Source organism: Equus przewalskii, chromosome 29 (assembly GCF_037783145.1).
Source record: "Equus przewalskii isolate Varuska chromosome 29, EquPr2, whole genome shotgun sequence".
Taxonomy (NCBI): Eukaryota; Metazoa; Chordata; class Mammalia; order Perissodactyla; family Equidae; genus Equus; species Equus przewalskii.
The window spans coordinates 4179945-4203587 of NC_091859.1; the positions used below are offsets into that span (position 1 = coordinate 4179945).

Below are 23643 nucleotides of genomic sequence, written 5' to 3' on the forward strand. Positions count from 1 at the left end.
CGCTCTGAGCCTATGCTTGTATTTAGAGCTGAGATGTGTTTCCTGGAGGCAGCATATTGTTGGGTCTTGTTTTTTAATCCATCCAGCTACTTGGTGTCTTTTGATTGGAGAATTCAATCTATTTACATTTAGAGTGATTATTGATATATGAGGGCTTATACTGCCATTTTATCTCTTGTTTTCCAGTTGTTCTATATTTCCATTGTTTTTCTTGTCTTTTATTTCAGACTGCCATTTCAATTTGGCAGTTTTCTGTGGTGGTTTTCTCACTATTTATGAATTGTGGCTTTGCTCTGATTTTTTTTTAAAGATTTTATTTTTCTCCTCAAAGCCCCCAGTACATACTTGTGTATTTTTAGTTATAGGTCCTTCCAGTTGTGGCATGTGGGGTGCCACCTCAGCATGGCTTGATGAGTGGTGCCATGTCTGCGCCCAGGATTCAAACCAGCAAAACCCCGGGCCACTAAAGCAGAGCACGTGAACCTACCCACTTGGCCACGGGGCTGTCCCCTGCTCTGATTTTTTGTTTAGTGGTTACCGTGAGGTTTGTATAAAATATCTCATAGATGAGATAGTCCATTTTCTCAAAGCCTCTTATCTTTATTAGTCTAGTCAGGTTTCATCCCTTTCCTCTTCTTCTTCTGAATTATTGTTGTCACAAATTATTCTGTTTTGTATTGTCAGTTTGTGACTAAGTTGAAGTGTTTATAGTTACTTTTGATGCTTTCCTTTCCTTTATCTTTTAAGTTATAATTGAATATTTGCTACCCTGTCGTGAAAGAGAACTGCAGTTTTCTTATTTTACCTCTCTCTTTATCTCCTTGTTCATAGCTTTGTAGACCTTTGCCTTTTTGTTTCAGGTATGAGGGCATCCTTAATCATTTCTTGTAGGGCAGGTCTCGTGGTGATGAACTCCCTCTGCTTTTGTTTATCTGGGCAAGCTTTTTTTTCTCTATCGTATCTGAAGGATAGTTTCCCTGGATAGAGTATTCTTGACTGAAAGTTTTTGTCTTTCTGTATTTTGAGTATATCATTCCATTCTCTCCTAGCCTGTACAGTTTCTGCCAAGAAATCCTCTGAAAGCCCAATAGGGGTTCTTTTGTAGGTTATTTTCTTCTGCCTAGCTGCCCTTAATATTTTTTCTTTGTTGTAGACTTTTGCCACTTTTACTATTATATGCCTTGGAGAAGGCCTTTTTGCATTGATGTAATTAGGAGTTCTATTGGCTTCATGTAGTTGTAAGTCCAGTTACTTCCCCAGGTTTGGGAAGTTCTCAGCTATTATTTCTTTCAACAAGTTCTCTGCTCCTTTCTTCCTCACTTCTCCCTCTGGAATACCTATAATTCTTATGTTGCTTTTCCTAATTGAGTCAGATATTTCTCAAAGAATGTCTTCATTTTTTAAAACTCTTAGTCCTGGGGCTGGCCCCATGGCTCAGTGGTTAAGTTCGCACACTCCACTTCAGCAGCCCAGGGTTTTGCCGGTTCGAATCTTGGGTGCAGACATGGCACTGCTCATTGAGCAATGCTGAGGCAGCATCCCACATGCCACAACTAGAAGGCCCCACAACTAAAAATATACAACTATGTACCGGGGGACTATGGGGAGAAAAAGGAAAAGTAAAATCTTTAAAAATCTTAGTTCTCTTTCCTCCGCTACCTGAAGCATTGTTATATTTATGTCCTCTAAATCACTAATTCTTTCCTCCATAACGTTAGCTCTATTTTTTAAGGATTCTAGATTATTTTTTATCTCATTAATTGTGTTCTTCATATCCAGAATATCTGCTTGGTTTTTTTTATAGGTTCAATCTCTTTGGTGAACTATTCCTTCTTCTCATTAATTTTATTCCTGAGCTCAGTGAACTCTCTTTCTGAGTTTTCTTGCAACTTATTGAGTTTCTTTATGACAGCTATTTTGAATTCTCTGTCATTTAGATTGTAAACTTCTGTGCCTTCAGGGTTGGTTTCTGGAGACTTGTCATTTTCCTTCTGCTCTGAATTGTTGCTGTAGTTTCTCATGATTTTTGATGAACTAATCCTTTGCTGGTGCATTTGTGGTAGTATCAGTTCACAGATTTCACCTGCTACCACTGGGATGAAGCAGGAGCTGTGTTTTTGGTCCCACCCATCTGCTGGAAGTTGTGTGGGTACAATGGGAATTCCTGCCAGCTGGGAAAGCATTCATGTGTGGGCTCAGGGCTGCTGCCACCTCTTATTACAGCTGGGCTGAGGTGCGTTCCCACTTGTGGGGCCACAGTGGCACTATGGTCACTCCCACTGGCCAGGAAAGCATTCATGCATGCAAACACAGATCTGCTGCCACCTCTTGTTATGGTTGTGCCAGCTGCTGTGCTTGGTGGGCAGGGCTTCTTTGTGAGGTCTGAGCCAGGGCCACTCATTGGGATCGCAGTGGCACAATGGGCACTCCTGCCAGCTGGGAAGGCATTTGTGCACAGGTTCAGATCTGCCACCACCTCTTCTTACAGACAAGCTGAGGCATGTTCCCACTTGCAGGGCCACAGTGGCACTATGGGTGCTTCCACCGGGTGGGAGAGCATTTGTGCACATGCACAGGGCTGCCGAGGAATGATAGGGGAGTGCTCACCCATCTCTACTACTTCCTGGGGGTCCAGTTCATCTACCTTTGGATGTATACCTGCATGGACCTCTCAGGCATCCTGTTGTGCTGTGTGGGCATCCTCCATTGGTCAATGAATGTCCATTTAGTTGTACTTCAAAGGAGGAGAGCCAAAGGGAATAGCTCACTCTGCCATGTTGCTGACATCACTTCCCCAAATCAGTCTCTTTTTAAGGACTAATGGAGTCATTATTTTGTTTATTTGTTCTCCTTCAAATATTAACTGATTGAATGCTGGCCAGCATTTTATTTGTCAGCAGCTTTTGAATAAACTCCTGAAATCCTGAATCTTTTGCAAGAATTGCAGTCTCACATTGCAATTGATTTATTCTATGGCATTTGCCTTGTACTGTAGGGTGTTGACAGCATTGCAGAATTAGCAAGAGAACTACAAACATAATGACACTTCCTCCAAGGATTAGGTATTAGTGACAAGAGAATAGGAATGTTTGAATTAGAAGTAATTATGTATGTTTATTAACGAATGTGTGTGTGTGTGTGTGTGTGTGTGTGTGTGTGTGTGTTATGACTGCATTAGCTGCCCCATGCCACCTTGTAACTGTGGTGCATTGAATGTGAATACTTGGATAATGAGGATGCTTATATTTTAAATTTATACAAGAATATGTTAGGACACAATCTATAGAGTCTTCTGATAATGAGGCAGGGTAGAATCATCACCACTTTCTTTCTAATTCTAATCTCATATTGATAAGAATGAATGTACTATATAATTTGGAGAATTATAAAAAATAGAATATTCTTGTAAGTACAGGCTTATGCACAAAGTTCCTAGTTGAAAATATTCCTAAACTCTATCAATTTATACTTCTGTGTTAGTCACTCTATTCATACTGAATGTTGTGGATCACTTATTTAAAACAGCATGATCTAATAGAAATATAATGCAAGCCACACATATTATTTTAAATTTTCTTAAAATTTAACTACATTAAGAAAGTAAAAAGAAGCAGATGAAATTAATTTTAATAATAGAGCTTATTTAATTCAACATATCCAAAATAATATCATTTCAACATGTAATCAATATTAAAAGTATTAAGGAGATATTTAACATCCTTTGTTTCATACCAAGTCTTTAAAATGTGGTATCTATGTTACATTTGGAGCACACCTCAATTTAGACTAGCCACATTCTGAGGGCTCCACAGCCCCACATGGTTAGTGGCTATGACACTGGACAGCACAGATTTAAAGGCTGAGCTCTTGCAAGTGCCTTGATGCTGGAGCACATCTCATCCAATATCCAAGTAGGCTTCTCTTTACTTAAAGTGATTTTAGGTGGGGATTCTGAAGTAGAGGGTATATTGGCTGAGTGTTTGTGTCCCCTCCAAACTGCTGTGTTGAAACCCTAACCTCCAAGGTGTTGGTGTTAGGAAGTGGGGCCTTTGGGAACTGATTAGGTTTAGATGAGGTCCTGAAGGTAGAGCCGCCATGATGGCATTAGTGTCCTTATACGAAAAGGAAGAGACCAGAGCTCTCTCTTTCTCTCTTCACCATATGAGGACAGACCAAGAAGGTGGGCCTGTGCAAGCCAGGAAGAGGGCCTCTCCAGGAACCAAATCACCCAGCCCCTAGGTGGTGGGATGTTCCAGTCTCAGAGCTGTGAGAGATACAGCTCTGTTTTTTAACCCACCCCATCTGTGATATTTTGTTCTAGCAGCCTGAGAAGTCTAAGGCACAGGGAAAGAATGTAGGAGGTAGTATAATGAAGACAGACTGCTTCTTCCTCATTGTTTAGTGGGAAAGAAAGACATGTATGTAAAGGAAATATAGGGGAACTGAGGAAAAGGGATGCTTAGGGGAGTCAGAAAATGCAACACAGAAAAGGCAAAGTTTGAGTTGGGCCTTACAGGGTGAGTAGGAGTTTGACAGAGAAAGAAGTAAGAAAATGACATGGGTCAAAAGGAACAGAAACACTGAGTTGCAGAAGAACCTGGCATTTAATGCTTGCTGAGAAGCTTACAGGAGACCAGATCTCAGAGTGGGTAGGTAGCTTGAGGATTGCAAAAGGTTTGGATAAACCATTTCTCAAAATGAAGGTAGATCTGATTTGAAATGTTGCTGAGCAATAAGCAATGTGATGGTGCCCATTATCATAGTTTTCCTATTTTCTGTAGCTGTACTTAGTAGAAACTAAAACAACAAACATTCTTTGATTAAAGATTGGCTGAGCTAGCTCACAGGGAGACCCTAAGGATTGAAGGTGCTAATGTGAACACATTTGTGATTTTTGATTATTGGTGCCTAGGCTAGATAGAAGAAATGAAAACAGGTTGAAATGGGGGCGGGGGGGGGGGGGTGATGGCTGAGAGAATAAGAAGATGAGAAGCCTGTGAATCACCATGAATGTGGAGAGCAGATTTAGGAGCAGACACAGTGCCAGTGCTTGAGAGGTGGGAGGGAGGAGATCGTGGCCCAAGAGTAGGAATTCGGAGGTAGAGCCAGTCCGGGTGGAGTTTGGAAGTAGAGCGACTCAGTTGGCAAGGCCCAGATATGTCTATGCGAATGATTTGTTAAATCCGTGAGGTAAGAGTTGGTTAAAGAAGTTTTTGGGCACAGTGTTAGAAAATTCCAATGGAGACAAGGACCACAGACCAAGGCTCAAGTCTTTAGGCCTTGTAGGGGAGGTCTGAGGATGACGATGGTAAGAGTGGAAGTTGGTGTAAATAAATAGTCGTACACCTCAGAGAAGCATACTGAGGACAGGCTGTATAGCAATGGTCTAGAAACAGCAGTTGGAAGCTGGGAGAATTTTGGTCCTAACATCCTAAGACACAGTGAATGAGAGTGAATGAGGGCCTTCAGCCTAAGCACTTTGCTGGGGATAAGACGTCATCAAGGCAAAGAGAAGCAGCATGATATAAAATAGTGGTTCTTAAACTTTGGCCATCCCCCAGAAATACTGGGGAGAGCTGATTAAAAGCACTGGTGGGTTGTTACGGTGTGGACATTCTAATGCCCACGAAGGTGTGTAAGTCATTGTGTGAGAGAGATAACCCTGAGTTTAATTTATTCCTTTCACTTACTGTGTGAACTTGAGCAAATTACTTAATGCTGATCCTCAATTTCCTCATCAAAAATGTAGATATGATACATACTTTCCAGAATCACAATGAATTAAACATTAACTAAGGACATGCCGGGCCATGCTATACCATGCCATGGAAAATAGAAAGCCGGTGGTCATGGATCTCTGTCTTGTGAATGGACGAGAGTGAACTGGCAGCAGATAGCTGCCCTCCAAGTAAGTGGAATAGTCCCACATAGAATGTTAGGCTTCCCCTGTCTTGGGCAGAAGGTGAAGGCTTGTTGCTATGGCAACTGCACACCAGCTCTCAACTGATTTTCTACAGACGCTTTGCGGTTTGTACAAAGATCCTTGCTCAGCTACCGAGAGCCTGTAGCATAACTGCTGAAGCGTATGAATCACTCTGAGGTCGCTCCAGCAGAGAGGTCCTGGAGGAGCTGGAGGGGGTGCACAGTAAGGACTCCTCGCTTGCATTATGCAAATCAGAACAGCATTGCTCCATAGAGGAACAGAAAAGGGAGCACCAGGCGGATCTTTATGCTGAACTCCAGTTAACTCATATTTGGACTTTTGTCAGATGAAAAAATGCAACAAGAAGATTTGAACCTTCAGAAAATTATTTTTTGCTGAAACTTATCCATGCTAAACAAAGTTTTTAGAAATATCTATAGAAAGACAAATGTAGCCGTGTTTAAGAGTTTAGAAATGTATGTTATTCAATTCTCATGTTAACATTATCTTTGAAATTATATTTTTAAAAACAACTAATCTGCTTAAGTATGAACAGAATTTATCCCAGTGCTCATAAATTTGGTTTGGGTGCTGTCTCCCTTGTTATCCCATACAACAAGTCAAAGGCAAAATTGAGAAGTTCCACTGTGGTTTCCTTCCTCTTTGGAAAAACTAAGCCTCAATGTCAGCTAAAGTTAGGAAGTGATAAACTAGAATCTAGCAAGCGAAGGGGGGAGAAAACAGGAAGTACTTGAATATGCATATTTCCGAGACACTCTCCTTGAGCACGCTTCGGTCAGACATCTCCAAGCCGTGTTCTTGACCTAGGCGTCAGTCTTGCCAGATCTGCAGAGCCCAGGTTTAGCAAGAATCCTGCTAAGTCAGATTAGAGAGACTCTCTCCCACCCTTGACGTCTAATCACTCTCAAAATCTACTCAGATTCCTCATCCCCAGCCCGTGACATCTGAGCACACTGGCCTGCTCTCAGCAATTTTCCACCCACCAACACCCTCCCACCCCAACTCTGCTCCTTGGCTGTAAATCCCCAGCTGTCTTTATTGTATTCGGAATTGAGCCTAGTTGTATACTGAGGTCTCTTTTCCCCTATTGCAATAGTTTCTGAATAAAATCTATTTTTACTGCTTTAGCTAGTTAAAGCTCTGGTTCTGTTTGACAATATGCACAACCATCTACATATACACACACAGTTCGAATGTTTAAGATAATATATGGTCTCAGTGCCTATATGGTGATGATGGAAGTATGAATTAGCGTAAGTTCTAAAAGGTTAATTGGACACTCTATATTTGAAATCTTTAAACCACTCATACTTTGTTGCCCAGTAATAAAATGTTTAAAAACTAATTATAAAATATCATTATGCATAACTCAGTCCATCCATTTCTAAAACTAGGAAAATAAATAATTTATTTAGACTATGCAAATGAATATCAAATGCAGTGGCATGAAAAATCACAAGATAAAGAATCTATTAAGAAACAAATCTAATACCAGTCTGAATAATTCACATCAAAATCCATTGTGAATCTACAGCAATAATTTTTATACTGTCAAGATACATTTTTTTCTAACAATTATCTAAATGTAATGCTGTAAAATATGAAAATGTTCTAGGTTAAAGATAGTCTCAGTTGGACCTATAGAAGAGTGTATGCATACCTAGGGTAATAAAAGGGAAGTAATAATAATAGTTCATATATATCGTACTTACTGTGTGTCAGGCACTTTCTAAGCTTTTTTTACAAATAATTTCTTATCAGTGCAATGAAATAGATGCTATTATTATCCCAGTTTTAGAGACAAGGAAGCCAAGGCCCAGAGAAGTCAAGGGCCCAAAGTGACACAGCAGCACACAGGACTGGGTCTGAACCCAGACGGTTCAGAGGACTTGTGCTCTTAACGACTACAAGCAGGATTTGCAATCAGACAGACCCTGTGTTGATATCTTACTAGAGTCATGCTCTTGGTCCAGTTGTTTAACTTATTTTTTTCTCAATATTGTCGTCTGTAAAACAGGGATAATAATGTAGATCTCACACAGTTATTGTGAAAGCCGGAGAGAGGGGAAGTGAAGAAACCTCGCTGGGGCTGGCTGAACCAGTGTGGGCCCAGCGGCCGGGGGCCACTAAATATGCGGAAATACAGGTAGCCTCGCGCAGTTGGAGCTGGGTCAGGCAAAGGCTCCTCTCCCCTCCCCCACAGCCTCATATCTGATGGTATGCTACTGTGACAGCAAGCCTTGGACAAATTCTGCTCAGCGTCTAAACATCCATTGGACAGCAGTTATAAAAGCAGCCCTGCTTTGCCCCTACCTCTCCAACCATGCGCTCGTGTGAGAGGCTCACTCAGCACACATTCCGAAGCCAGGACTGGCCAGGTCCGAAGTCAGGGCCTGTCGCCCGAGGCCTCTGTGAGAGGTCTCTAGAGAGCCGCACTTGGCGGCTGCGCTGCTTCATTCATGCGGTGGCGGGGGGCATGTTCAGTCTTCCTACAAACCATCCACCCTGAACATACTCATTTCATCAGTGGAAATTATTCTTTAACATCCCTACTTTAATTAACAAACTCTCTAGTGTCAATTTCCATAACCAGATCTTACGTGCTGAGACCTGCTTTGGAGTGCGGACTCCTGATCAGAGTACCTCAGCACTGTGTTCCTAGAGTGTAGACTCGAGTTAACGTGTGCACACTGGCATACGTGAAACTGTCTCATACCCAGTTATTGTGATTGGAGGAGCGTTGTCACACACGATGTAACAGTGCTGTGCTGAGGTTTCACTGATAAATATTAGAATCCTTCTCCCTTTCTGGACCCCTAACTGTTGTCCATCCCATCCCGCCCACCCCCATCTTCAATGTAAATGTGGCTAAAGCCTTTTGGAGCCTAAATATTTACAGAATCTAATCAGAGAGGGATATATAGAGATATAGGGAATTCTACATCATTTCTCCCCAAGACATAAGAAAGGTACCTTATTGCTTGTAAAATAATCATGTTTTAGATAATCATGTATCTAAAAGGACATGTCTAGAACAGTAGAGCAAGGCTGAGATTTTGCCATACAACACAGACAGTTATCTGCAGCTGCACAAACTGTTGCTTTTTATGAAGCCCTTCAGTGAAACACACTGTGATAGAGGAACGCACCCCACCATCCATTGATAACTGCAGTTAATCCTGGTGGTGGAATAGATGGAAAGCAACGGAAAGGTTAGTGTACGTGAGGAAGCCGTCTGGGTTAAAACTGAGGCAGCCTGACCTTGTTTCTCCAGAATGGTCTGACGTGGCCTGTCAAGCATGCACTGTACATCTGCTTTAAACAGCTAGGGCATCCCAAAGCAGAGAAGGTTGCGTTTAAAGGTAGGGATGAATGCCACCCTCCAGCATCAGCATTTCTCTAAAGATAAGCATTCCTTCCCAGAAGCCAGAGTGGGACTGACCTGCTGTATGTGGCAAAACATCTTGTGACTGTAGTAAAAAGAAAAAAAGTATTCCTGCCGTATTTGCCGTATGTTCCTTGTTCCAAAACGGTATATAACCATGCTGTACGCCTTGCTTCTCCAAGTGCTTTCTTCCCTGGCGGAGGTCGCTCTCCTGGGCTATAGTCCTCGGAACTGGCTCATGTAATAAACTCACCCCATTTTTAATCTGTAGATTGAGTATTAGTTACTTGCATCAACACTGGTGTACCAATATTCCTTTAGTGTTTTATCTGTGCATGGGTTTATCGGCTGTTTATATGTGGTAATTTGTGCATGGTTATAAAGATCCCATGCTTCTCCAAAGTAAAAATAGTTTTAGCTTATTTTCTGATTATAAAAGATAGTATATGCTCACTGTAAAAAAAATGTAAACAATACAGAAAGAATAAAAAGAAAGTAAAAAAATCTAAAATGCCACCATTCAGAGATAAGAAAGACAGATTTGTTTTCAGTGTTTAACACACACACGTATTTTTGAAGGAGCCCATGGTGAAGACTCAGCCTAAGGATAGGAAAGACTTAGCAAAGTGGTGAGCCTTCTGGAAGCACTGAAGGCTTGCCTGTGCTTCCAGGCAGAAGTCTTGTTGTTCTGAGCAAACTACTTCTGAGGGCTTTTGTGGTGGAAACGAGGTGTGAATTAATAAGTTTGAGGGTGATAGCTCTAAGGAGCTAAATTACTATGAATAATAATGTAAAAATGGTCTCAGTAATGGTAGACTTTTCCTTTTGCTTTTTATTTTCTGGAAATGAGAGGGAAAAAATTGATGCATTCATTTCAATGCTAAGATAATGCTTTTTCTGGAAGTTGTATGTGTACCATGGGGATTGCTCAAGCAACCACAAAATGTCACTGAATTTCCTTGCGTGAGAGGTCTCGTTTTTCTTGTTTTCAAAACCTGGACAGACTAGCTCAAAGAGACCCAGAAGAAAATGGGAAGCAGGCCCCAGGCCTGGTTTCCACCTCAAGCTGGGAGAAGGCCTCACTGTTGATTGCTGCTACCTTGATCCAAAGGTTGCCTCTGAGCCCCAGACAAGGAGATGCTTATCCTGGGTCAATATAATGGAAAGGAATGCTAGTACAAATTAGGCAGCCTGGACAAAATCTGAAATTATATATGAGTATTTTGTGAGGTTATTTTGTGTGTGTGTGACAACAATAATTCCACCTTATGCTTCTGTAATGTTTCTTTACTTTTTAAGAGTTTCCATTAGAAATACTTCCCTCACCCCTTTCCATTCTCTGTATCTCTTGATTTTCTAAAACTCTGGTGTTATCTAAAACTAGATCACATTCCACCTACAGCTAAAAAGCCCCCTATCACTTCCTCAAACCTTTGTGATAAAATCCAAATCACTGGCAGAATCCAGAAGTCTCTCTGGGCCGACTCTTACCTCTCTCCCCAACTGGCATGAGGGCACCATTTGGATTCTAAATTCCATGAAACCAGGTACCGTGTTTCCTACTAGCCATAAGCAATTCTTGAAGACCATCTCTATGGGGAGATGCAGCGTGCCGTGGTACTTTAGTCTTGCCACGACACGGTGTTTCCAGCTTCCCAACTAGATATGTAGTTCCTGTTCCACTAATTCCCTTCATCTCTGCATCCCTTTTCACTTGATCAACACCTCTCTGATTCCAGCTCAGTGCAGACCTCCCTGCCACATGTGGGAAGCCGTCTCTGCCCTTCCCAGAATGGGTTCAGCACTCTCTCCTGTGCGTCTTTAGTCCCCTCCGCTCTCCTCCATCCACATCTTCAGCTCACCCTGTCTTTGTCACTGCCGTCTCACAGCTCTTAACTGCAAGCTCCTTGAGGACAGAGACTAGGTTTTTATCTCCTGTTACTAAACTGAGTAGGCAGAGCAGGAATTTAATTTGTGTTGAATTAGAATATTAGCTAGTTCATTTGCTCCCCTCCCCAACTCTCCCGATTAAGGGGATAGAGAAGGCCTCATGCAGTGAATAGGCAGCTGAGGGCTGGAGAGTTTGGTAACTTGTCCAAGGTCTTACCGCTAGTTAGAAACAGAGCTTGAACTAAAATCTGGAATTGAGACCAATGATCTTTCCACTGTTGTCTCTCTCTTTGCCTCCTCTTGCCCGTGGGTGCACACACCGCATCCACCACTGTGATGAGTTCCAGGTCAAGTTATGATGTTAACCAGATATTCCAACCACTGTGTGCTGATAGGACTCTAGAAAAAATTTTTAAAAAGCATTTTGCAAGACATTTATGGAAGTAAGAGATATGTTTTTATTTAACCACCAGAACCTCTGTAAAAATTGAGATTGTTATTTCTGGAGATTCCAGAATTTCCTTTGGCAATATCCCCCAACCCAAAAGAAAGTCTGACAAAGTCTTTTAAAAATCTGTGCTGCAATAGGTGCCGTTCAACGAGAACCACTGCAAAGACAGGGTTAAGAGCACAAAACAGCTGCAGACCATATATGGAGAAACCCATTTCTTCAAACGGGGAGGAGTTCCCATTCTGCTTTTTGTTTTCTCAAAGCTGAGGTCAGCTGTGATTGGTAAAACGGAGAGACGCGCCCACTCCCAGACCTGCGGTGGCTCTGGATTCCAGCATCCAGGGCTCAGGGCCAGGCAGACTGAGCATGCGAGTCACACTTGCTGTGACAGCCTGGATGGTTTCTTTAGTCTCCAGTTATTCATCTCCAGCAGATACTTTGCCAGATATCAAGAATGAAGATTTCATCAAAGAGTGTGTTCGAATGCACAACAAGTTCCGATCAGAGGTGCAGCCAACGGCCAGTGACATGCTATACATGGTAAGGAAAATATCCGTATTTGTGGCATAAGTCAGTCAAAAACAACTAAGCGGTATTGATTTGGGAGGTAATCCTTGGGAATCCTGAGTGTACAGTAACACAATCTGTGGTCAAGCGCGGCCAGTTTCATTCTGTCTGCTCAACTCTTGTTAACAGCAATCTCGACAAGTGCATTTTACTTCTCTTTTTGAACACTTCCTTTTGCTGTTCACAGGTAGCTTTTACTTCCCTTTTCTCCTCTGTTAATTTTTGTGAGGTTTTCTCTTTGTTTGTTCTCTAAGTTTACTGTTTTCATTGTGGGCAGAGCATGGACTTCTCAGGACGGCAGCATGGCATCTGGGAGAGGAGAGGATTTTGGTTCAGTCAGTCTCGGTTTGAATTTCAGCTCTGTGGCTTTGAGCTGGTCTGACTTTCTGAGCTGCTTAGGATAGGCGCTACCGTGGTTAGCAAATTACATAAAGTATGTGAAACACAGTGTCCAGTATCTTGCACAGAATGGGCCTTCAGTGAAATGTTGGTCTGTGTCCCTAACTTAGATTCTAGATTCCACAGAACGAGATCACCCGGGTCTCCACAGCCTGAGGCCATGTTGAAGAGCACACTCCTGCGGGACCTGCGTCTGTGGTTCCCCCGACCTCTGTCATCGCACCTCATCCCATTTCAATCCCCACTTTGCTTACTCCACTTACGCTGTGGGTATCACTTCCATTCCTGACCCTCCTGTTGTTTAATATTTATTTTCGCAGACTTGGGACCCAGGACTAGCCCAAATTGCAAAATCGTGGGCAAGAAATTGTCAATTTTCACATAATACACGGCTGAAGCCACCCCACAAGCTGCACCCAAATTTCACTTCACTGGGAGAAAACATCTGGACTGGGTCTCTGTCTCTGTTTTCTGTGTCTTCAGCTGTCACAGCCTGGTACAACGAAAGTAAGTTCTATGACTTCAAGACTCGGAAATGCAGCAACGTCTGCGGCCATTACACTCAGGTAAGTATCGGCCCTATGTTCCCTTGAAACCATCTTTCCAAGGGTGAGGAGAACACTGGAATCTGGTGCAAAGAAAATATATAGTAAGCTAGTGCATCTGTCAATATGACAGAGTAGGGGTTTAAAAAATGAACTGTTTTAAAGTAAGTAAAGTAAGTAAACTTTTAAAGTAAGTAAGTAATTTAAACGTCTAAATTTTAAAATTTACTGTAAAAAAATAAATACATGGAATAGACTCCAATACCAGAGGAGATAGTGCTTGAAGAAATCGGTTATGTGGACATAGGTAAAATGTGAGGCCCACCAATATCTGGGTAGACTTTGAACAATGTTGACAACAGCTGTCTTCTCAGGGGACTTTATTCCATTTGTGAGTAATCAAAGGACCTTCTAAGTGAATGGATTTCCAGGTATGAGTTCTCTATGAAATTTGAGGCATTGTTTAGGGACTATAAAATTGGGAGAAATAAGCCTCTCCTTTTTTTTTATGCTTTTTGCTGACGAAGATTGGCTCTGAGCTAAAATCTGTTGCCAATCTTCCTCTTTCTTTTTTTTCTTTCTCCCAAATCCCCAGTACATAGTTGTATCTCTCAGTTGTAAGTCATTCTAGTTCTTCTGTGTAGGATGCCACCACAGTATGACTTGATGACTGATGTGTGGGTCCATGCCTAGTATCTGAACCGGCGAACTCTGGGCCACCAAAGCAGAGCGAGCGAACTTAACCACTCAACCTCGGGGCCAGCCCCAAGCCTCTCATTCTTATTGATGCTTCCATATCCTCTTATTCTTTCAAACATGGACTGAGAACCTATGATGTGCCACCCGAGGAGGAAAAAACAAAAACAAAACAGTCCAAGCCCCAATGGAGAGGCCAACATGTCAACTTGTATAAACCATCCAGTGGCTGTTCTGCCCCCAGAATCTACAGCATTAGTCCCAGTAGCCAACAGGGAGCCTCCCACTGCGATTTTGTCTTTTACTCAAGCTGGTTTTGGCTTCCTCACCCTACTCACGTTTGCAACATGACAGAAACAAATCCCTAAGTAGCGTCATCTATAGTCGTCTTAAAATGCTGCATCTCTATCCTGGCCACACGTTGTTTATTTTTATTTCCTGGCAGTCCTTGTCAAACTAATAACTAAAGGTGCTAAACCTATGTTTGACTGGTTTTTGTTTTGTTTTTTAAGATTGGCCCTGAGCTAAAATATGTCGCCAATCTTCCTCTTTTTTTTTCACTTCCCAAAACCCCAGTGCATAGTTGTGTAGCCTAGTTGTAGGTCATTCTAGTTCCTCCATGTGGGACGCCGCCACAGCGTGGCTTAACGAGCCATGCGTAGGCCACAGGCAGCATCCAAACCGGCGAGAGCATAGCCCGTGAACTTAACCACTATGCCACCGCCGACCCCCTGACTGGTTTCAGTGTACAAAAATTTGTTGAAATGAGGTATGAGGGCAAAAACATTTCTAACAAGGCAGTTAACTTAGAATCTTAGATGTTTTTCAGGAGGAAATGTTGGAAACACTCTCGGTAGAGTTCAGCCTTATAGAACCTCTGCTCTCACAGTGTCGTTACAGGCAGACACATTGGCACAGTTGTAGGAGATGACAATGTTGAGAGGGAAGGACTGATTTCAGTGGCGTTTCCCTCTCGGGAGTCCTGTAAGCAAAGAGTCGCTGTCAAATCAGCAGCAGCATTGGTCCCTTTCTTAGAAATAAAAATAAGGTCTCCCCTCGACTTCTCCCGTAAAGCGTCAATTTTGGTTTATGTTTACAATAAATTTAACCAGAAAGTAAAGTCTGTTGGATTCCCACAAGTCCTAGAGGGCAAGAAAGCTAAATCCAGATTGCCTATGAGTGGTACCTGATACCATTATGCACTGTGGTGTTTAAATCTCCAGCAATGTCAGTTTGAGGGTGCCGACTCGCCTTCAGTCAGATTTAAGCCTCAGTCCTATCCCAGGCACTCTGTAAGCACTGGTCGTGTGTCTTAGTCCAGATGCCTGGAAAACGGAACCTGAGACAATAGCCTCTGTGCCAGCACTCTACTGGTGAGTCCAGTTGCAGAGAAGAGGGGAGGAGGAGTGGGGCGGGGGGAGGGAATGAGGGGCGCAGTGGGAAGGGACCCTGACCCTGGGGAATTGACCTTCTCCTGGGAGAGGTGTGTCAGTGGCTGTGTCAGAGTGCGTGGCTGGTGCAGTTTGGAGAAACTGACGAGGTGCCGTGTGAGCAAAGAGGACAGAGCAACTCATGCGGCCAAAGGGAGGTCTGGAGATGGGCTCACAGCAGGAGATGGGTGAGTTGGTTCTTGAAAACTGAGTGAGTGTTTGTTGAGTGAAAACGAAAGGGAAGAGAGCTCCAGGCAAAACGAACAAGGTGTAGAAGGTGTGCAGTGTGTGCAACTGGGCCTGTCCTTCCGAAGAATGGCAGGCAGCTCAGCACGCAGGTGTACCGAGAGCAGAGACATTAAACTGACAGCGGACTCTGAAACTGTGCGAGAGCCTCCGTGGCCTCATGCCAGCGGGTCAGAACAAGAGGAGGAAACTCGAGCTAATGGCATCTGGGCCCGAGATCTCAGAGACGGCCCTCCCAAAATTAACTGAGCTTGCTGGTAAATTTTCCCCCTATGTCTAGGGAAAAAATGGAGGGCTAAGGTTTTGGACATGAGAAAACTCATTTCCTAAAATCCAGTTCCTTACATCTAGGTATCAGAGCCCAAGCTGAGTGAGCCTAACCAGTGCATTCACATCCTGCTGCCTCTTCAGAAGAGGGGCCCTCCTCGTGGGGAGCGTGCCCAGGGACCCGTGGGTCTGGGGAGACGGGGCAGGAGCAGCCATTTTTTAAGTCACGTGGTGTTTAGCTCTCTTCAGTTCCCACCATAAACCTCTAAGAGAGGTGCTGTTACCCATGGGGAATAAACAGGCTCAGAGAGGTTAAGAAGTCGTTTTCCCAATGTCATGGAGCTAGTGAGAGGAAGAGTCGGGATTCGAATATCAGGGATGCTTTAGGATTAAAGAATAGAATGTATATCAATTATCTAGGAGAGTACTAGTATTTAGTAGGCACTGAACAAAAGTTAGCTCTCTTCCAGGAGCTGGTTTTCCACCAGTTTTTGGGAGAAGACTCTGATAGCTTGGTTAAAGACTTCCGTTTTCATCCTTGCAAGAAATGTTGCTGGGAGATTCAACACTGCTCAGTTCTGTTTGAAATTCATGCTGGAAATTACCTCAAGTGGGTATTACAACCCCCCACTTCTCCTCATCTTCTATTAATAAAAAGCAAGCTATTATCAGGTTTTGGCCGGTGAAGGGTGGTTGTATGGAGCAAAGACAGTAGTTTCAGATCCATTATGACCTCATAACGGTGTGATATTTCTTGACTTGTTAACACACACTTTAGCTCTGTCTTCACTAGAGGCGGATCTGCATTGTGGAAGAATCTTGGTACGTTAATATGAAAGATTATTCAATTAGTAGGGCAGCCGCTTGGGTTTGGTAGTGCTGTAAATGCCCACTAGATGGCACTACTGATCCATTTTTGTTTTTATCCCCACCCTACCCCACCCTCTTGAAATTTTTGTAATTTTTACACTCACAGAACCAATGGAAGTGTGACCTGTTTCAGGTTTCTCTAGCTGGTTTTATATGTGTTGCAGTGTTACCTGCATACGCCTTTTAATCAGCCAGGTGGACTCATACTGAGAATTGAAAGATGACGATGGGAAGGGTTTGTCAGCTAGAAGGAGAGATGACCACACTGACGGCCACACTGGGTGCCCAGATACTGTGTTTGTGTCAGAAAGGTGTGGAGTTGCTCCCGGTTTTGCCAAAAGGGAAGGTGCTCTGAAGGTACCTTGCCTAGGGCGTGGACTGTCCTCCCAGGACTTCATGGTCACGTCTCCTCTCTAGAAACAGGGAATCCCTATTTATTGATGTGCTGCGAGGCCAGACGCGATGTTGCATGGAAAATGCGTAACTGCCTTTGCGCTAAGTAAATTCTCAATAACGAGTAGCTCTTATTTTTTTTTTATAATTATGTTTTTTGTTTACCATTATAAAAGAAATGAAAAGGAAACATACAACAGAAATCAGCCTAATAAAAAACCAAAGATTTCAAAAATTTTAAAGGAAAACAAAATTAGTTGTAAGAGGAAAAACACATGAACATTTGCTGAGTGCTAGATTCTCAGCACTTTCTTCTTAGCCCCTTTAAAATGGTAAAGTAAGCCTGTGGCACCGCTATCATTTATAGACGAGGCAGCTAAGGCCAAGGTCGTAGAGGGAGTGGCTGAGCTGAAATATGAACTGGGTCTTTGTAGCTTCAGAGCCCACTAGTTTAACCCAGAACCCAATGCCCATGAAGCTTTTAAAAAGAGACCAGCTTGAATGGATAAATAAACTGTGGTACATCCATCTGATAAATACTAGTCAGCGATAAAAAGGAGTGGCTGCTTATGATCAACACGTGAATGAACCTCAAATGCTTATGTTCAGTGAAAGAGCCAGATTGAAAAAGCTGCATTTAAAATGATTCCATTTGTATAATATTCTGGAAAAAGCAAAACTACAGGAACAGAAAACAGATTAGTGATTGCCAGGAGCTGGGGTGGGATAGGAGCTAACCACAAAGGGCACAAGGGAACTTTGTGGGGTGATGGAAATTTCTAGATCTTGAATATGGTGATGACTGCACAACTACATGCTTTTATCAAGATTCATAGAACTGCACCCCTAAAAAGGGTAGATTTTACTGTATGTTAATTACAACCCGACTTAAAAAAAGAGACCATCTAAAACACAAAATGAGTAGTAATTAACATTTGCACGCTTGGGAAAAAGAGACCAGAAATCTAGAAGAAAGTACAATAAAAGATATAGCATAAAACATAAAAGTGGCGGGGAACCCAAAGATTGAGAATATTTGAGATACAACACCACCAGAAGAACGTACTCACCGACCAAAAGATAAAAATAGACAGTGATTTATAGTCATGTGTCGCTTAATGACAGGGTTACTCTGAGCAACGCATCGTTAGGCAATTTCATCGTTGTGTGAACATCACAGCGTGCACTTACACAAACCTAGATGGTACAGCCCACTTCACACCTACGCTGTATGGTACTGATCCTGTGGGACCACTGTCATATATGAAGCCCATCGTTGACCAAAATGTCATCAAGCAGTGCCTGACTGTGCTAAGGTGACAGTAAAAGGAACACAGACAACCTTGTACCCAGTTAGCATGCATAAGAATCACGTGAGAAACTTGTAAAACACAGCTTTCATTTTTTATGGCTGAATAATATTCCATTGTATATACATACCACATTTTCTTTAAGAAAAAATCCTGCCTTTTCCGACAACGTGGCTGGGCCTTGAGGGCGTTATGCTAAGTGAAATGTCAGCCAGAGAAAGACAAATACTGTATGATCTCACTTATACGTGGAATCAAAAAAAAAACAAAAAACAAACTCAGATAGAACACATTGGTGCCTGCCAGGGGTGGGGAGTGGGAGGTGGGCAAAATGAGTCAAGGAGTCAAAAGGTACAAACTTCCAGTTATCAAATAAATAAGTCCTGGGATGTGGTGTACAGCACGGTGTCTATAGTCAATACCGTATTGTATATTTGAAAGTTGCTAAGAGAGTAGATCTTAAAAGTTCTTCCTCATCACAAGAAAAAAACATTTGTAACTGTGTGTGGTGACAGATGTTAACTACACTTATTGTGGTGATCATTTTGCAATATATATGTATATCTAATTATTATGTTTTACATCTGAGACTAATATGTCACCTATATCTCAATTTTTAAAAGTACAGATTTCAAGGACAATTCCAGTGACTCTCTTCCAGTAGGACTGAGATGGGCCCAGAAATCTGCATTTTAAATGAAGCACCTCAGGTGAAATCACTTTGAGATGCAGTGGATAGAAATTAAGAATATTTAAAATAAATGCAAAAATGATTGTAAAGTAAAAGTACCGGGTGGAACCTGAGGGACACTAGCCATAAAGCTGGGCCTCTCAGTGGGAGAGGGGCCGAGCACTGGGTGAACTGGAGCTCCCCGAAAGCGATTCCGGGGCACGGGGTGTGAAGGGAAGCGTCCCACTTCCATCGGGGAACAGGGAGGGCGCCACCCAGGCCGAGGCAGAGCTTTGCTCCTCCTCGGGGGACCAGGAGCTGCCTTCCCAGCTCCTCCCCAGTTGCCCAACTAAGGAGGACAGAATGCAAAGCCCAGTGGCCTCCCTGACACTTTGCCCTCCGGCTCCCTCGCCACTGCCCACCTCCTACCCCGCCTTCACGCCTTGGAGAAGCTCAGACTCCATCCTCAGCTCCTCTTCTTTTGCTCTAGACTCTCTCCCCAGGGAGGAACTTCTGCTGATTTTTTTAAAGGAAACGATCTTTTTCGGCAGCCACCCTGGCCTTCTCCGACCGGAGTCTTTCTCGCCTTGGGCCCACACAGGCGTCGCCCTCTGCTGGAGATTCCCCGGGCTCCCGCTCAGCCCCGCTGGCTCAGAGCAGGCCGGCGCTGGAGGCCGCAGCACCCTCCGCCCCCTCACAGTGGCCAAAACCCTGGGCGGCTGCCACGACTACGTCTCTGCACTTTTGCGGAGGCGCCCACTGCTCCCGCTCATCGCCCCTGCATCCCGCAGAGTCGGCACAAGTCCGGTCACAAAACTGCTAAACAACATTTACGAGGAACAGTAATTTAAAGTGCAGTTTGGTATCACTGTAAAAAGGAGTGCATTTAACTGCTGGCTTATCTCCAGAGCGAGCTCTTTAAATATCTTTTTCTTTAGGCTTTGACGACGAGCTATACAATCTGTGGGCTTAGTGCAAAACGAAAATGTGGAGGCCCCTGTTCAGAAATCGGAGGAAAGTGCTCGACTGTGTGACAGCGCTGAATTCAACCAAGTGTGCAGCCCTTCCGGTCAGGGCCCTGTCCCGAAGCGGACTGTGTCCTTCTGTCCCTGCCTTGTCGCTGACACTCCTTTTCACTCTGCTTTGCCGGCTGGTTTTTTCTTTACCCCGCTCGCCTTCACTTTCTTTGGCTATGATCTTTGCCGGGTGATCTACTGGAGGCCCGTGGCTTCCAGATTTGCATCTCTAGCCTGGACCTGCGCTCTGAGCTGCAGGTGTCACACCCGGCAGCCCGGTGGACCTGCACGCGCCCGTCTAACAGGCATCGCGGACGTGACTCGGCCTGAGCAGAGCCCCTGCCCGCGCTCGCCCACTGCCTCCTGCCCCAGCTTCCCGTCGCGGGAAATCTTGCTCAGGGCCAAAACGTTAACTTGATTTTTCTCTGTCCCTCTTACTGCACCCTCAAAGCAAAGGAACTCCTTCAGCTTTCCCTCTAAGCTGACCCGTAAGCCTGATGAAATCTCTGGAACGCCCCCACCATCGTCCACGTGAGTCGTCGTCTTCTCTTTCTGGTACCACTGAAACAGCCTCCCAAACTCCATCTTTCTTGCCTCGCTCTTCTCAGTCCCTTTACTTCATAACCACCAAAGTGATCTTTCTAAGCTGTGGAAAAGAGCATATCGCTCCTGACCCACAAGATTCCCCCCGGCCTGCTCCCCTGTCCTGACCTCACTGCCTCCGACTCCCGCTCACTCGTTGGATCCCAGCTCTGCTCGCCCTCCTCCTGCTCCTCTGCCGTGCCAGCACAGCCCTCCGGGGCCTTTGCCGCTCGCACCCCTCTGCGCAGAGCGCTGTTCCCCAGCGCAGAGGGCCCCTGCACAGTCCTCCTGAGGCGCCTCCTGCAGAGACATCGGCCCCCAGCGCTCCCCTCCTCCCTGCAGTCGCTCTGCGTGTTGTCCTGTTCCATTTCTTCATTGCACCAGCTGTCAACATCCATCCTCAGCTATTGCTTATATATTTCCCTCTCACACTCGCCAGTGATGATAATTACAGGTCTTGTTTTCCCCTGGACTTTGAGTTCCACCTCCTCAGGGCGGATGTCCAGCGGGCGTGAGGCCTCATCGCACTCAGGTGTTCCCCGTTTTATTGTCTCTCATTACAAATCCTTTTTTTTTTTTTTAGGTTGTTTGGGCAGATAGTTACAAAGTTGGCTGTGCAGTACAATTTTGTCTTAAAGTTTCTGGCTTTGAAGGTCTTTCCAATGGAGCACATTTTATATGCAACTACGGACCAGCGTAAGTGCCCAAATCAACTTTTTTCTGAAAATGTTTTTAAAACCTATTTTAGAAGTATTTACCTTCATTATAGAAAATCTGGATAATAAAGAAAGTATAAAAAAGGAAATTACTACTCCTCTGCCCAGAGATCTACTCCATTAAGATTCTGGTACATTTTTCTTGGTTTGTGTGTTTGTGTGTGTGTATGCACACCCTTTGTGAACAACACATAAACACGCGCGCACACACAGTTTTCAGAGTAGCAAAGACTAAAATGTTTTCAGGGACAGAGATTAATTGGATATGGTAATGATGTCACAAAATGGGAGGACTGATGTTACTTTATATTTATTGGTTTATTAAAAACTGGGCAAGTTTTACACAATTTTCAAAACAAAAATAACTCAATTGAATTCCTCAATTTATATAACTTATTTCATTTACTTTTGACAGTTTTGTTTTTGAAATAGATACAATTTTTCTCCTTTTGGAAAACAGGGAAGACACATGACATCCCCCAACTTTCCTAAACTTAGATATGTGTGCTTACACATCAGACACAAACTCAAAAACTGAGGTCATACTAGAAATACACGTTTTCTTTTTTCCTTTTTTTTTTTTTTGAGGAAGATTAGCCCTGAGCTAACATCTGCTGCCAATCCTCCTCTTTTTGCTGAGGTAGACTGGCCCTGAGCTAACATCCGTGCCCATCTTCCTCTACTTTATATGTGGGACGCCTACCACAGCATGGCTTGACAAGAGATGCCATGTCTGCACCCAGGATCCGAACTGGCGAACCCTGGGCTGCTGAGAAGCGGAACGTGTGCACTTAACCACTGCGCCACCGGGCCAGCCCCCAAAATTTTCTATTTTTACTTAAAAGTTATACCACGAGCATTTCACATTCGTTACAATTTCAGACATGATTTCAATGGTTATAAAAACAGGGGGAGATGATGCTTGTGTGATGCTTACCGCGTGCCAAGCACTGTGCTAAGTGCTTCTCATGTAGTGACTGACCTAATCTTCATAGAAAGCCTGGGAGAGAGGTCGTGTTACTGCCTGTTATGCAGATAAGACAACTGAGGCCCCATCGGGGTGAGCAGCTGCCCAGGGCCCGCACTGGTGACGTCAGCTGGACAGCCACCTGGCTGGCCGCTCCCACGTCTGGGCTGATGCTCACACAAGCGCTCATCCTACTACAGAATTTAGATTGTTCCCTGTATTTCCTTTGAATATACGATGAACAACCCTGTATATAAGTCTCTGGTCACATTTATTTCCCTACAATTCCTGGAAATGGCACACTAAGTAAAAGGTGTGATCATTTTTAATCTTTTTCAATACTGATTGCCAAGTTATCCTCCACTGTTACTATATCAATTCATACCTCATCAGTACTATTATAATTTTCAGTATTTTCTAATTTGATAGAAAATGGTGTGTTTTCTTTAGCGTCTCTGACTACTAGTGAGGACACATTTCCACCGCTTACATTCCTGTTGGGAAGCATGCGGCCTGCTCATTTCTCCTAGAGTGACTTTCTCATTGGTTTATGGTAGTTGTTTCTATTTTAACCCTTTGTCATATATGTAACAGTTTTTTCTTCAATTCGTTGTGCTTGAATTTCGTTGGATTTTACCAATCGTCAGAATTCCTGGAGATTTGCCAGAAGCAGCCTCTCTTTCCCTGAAGCGATGTCCAGAGGAGCTTCCGGGGAGTCTGGCTGAGAGTGGGCGGGAGTGAGGGGACTACAATCAGGTGTTGTTCACAAGATAACAGCTTTGACTTAAAACCCCTGAGTCAGAAAGTAAGGGAAACCCAGGAAAAACTGGCCAAAGCCACAAGTCAATCAATGGGAACTTTTCATGACATTTCTATAGCTTAATGGTTAAGATACAGGCTCTTGAGGCCTACTACTTTAGTTCACTTACTGTGTGGCCTTGAGCAAGTTACTTAACCTCTCTGAATCTCAGTTTCCTCTCTAAAAGGTCAGGTTAACAACAGCACTTACTACTTATTGAGTAGCTATGAATATTACATGAGAAAGCTATGTTAAACACCAACTACATGCCATGCCTGGCAATGGTGGTGGTTTAAGAAGTATACATAATTATTATTATTGTAATAACGAAGTGCAAATGTGAATTCTCTTGGTTTAGACTCACTTTAATTGCCTTCAGAGTTATAAATAATATTAAGTTGTAAAACTTTAAAACCAGTTATAATGCATCTACAAAGATTGAGTAACATTCATTTATTCATACAAATAAATGCATCCATACATTCAATTATTTAACAAAT

General features: G+C 43.4%; 1 protein-coding gene across 8 annotated transcripts in view; it reads left to right on the forward strand.

Annotated features, from left to right (window-relative positions):
* The window catches only part of GLIPR1 (GLI pathogenesis related 1), a 46213-nt gene that overhangs the window by 16225 nt on the left and 6345 nt on the right, over window positions 1-23643 (forward strand). For 4 of the 8 annotated variants that reach the window (XR_011534666.1, XR_011534667.1, XM_008521724.2 and 1 more), the window contains exons 2-4: window positions 11808-12210; window positions 12957-13202; window positions 21245-21357. Coding sequence is in view for 5 of the 8 variants with exons in the window: in XM_008521724.2 (XP_008519946.1) it covers window positions 12037-12210; window positions 12957-13202; window positions 21245-21357 (533 nt within the window). In the remaining 3 variants the exon portion in view is untranslated. Of the gene's footprint in view, window positions 1-11807; window positions 12211-12956; window positions 13203-20530; window positions 20611-21244; window positions 21358-23643 lie in introns of all 8 variants that reach the window. The other 4 variants (XR_011534668.1, XM_008521723.2, XM_070599976.1 and 1 more) reach the window with 2 other exon arrangements.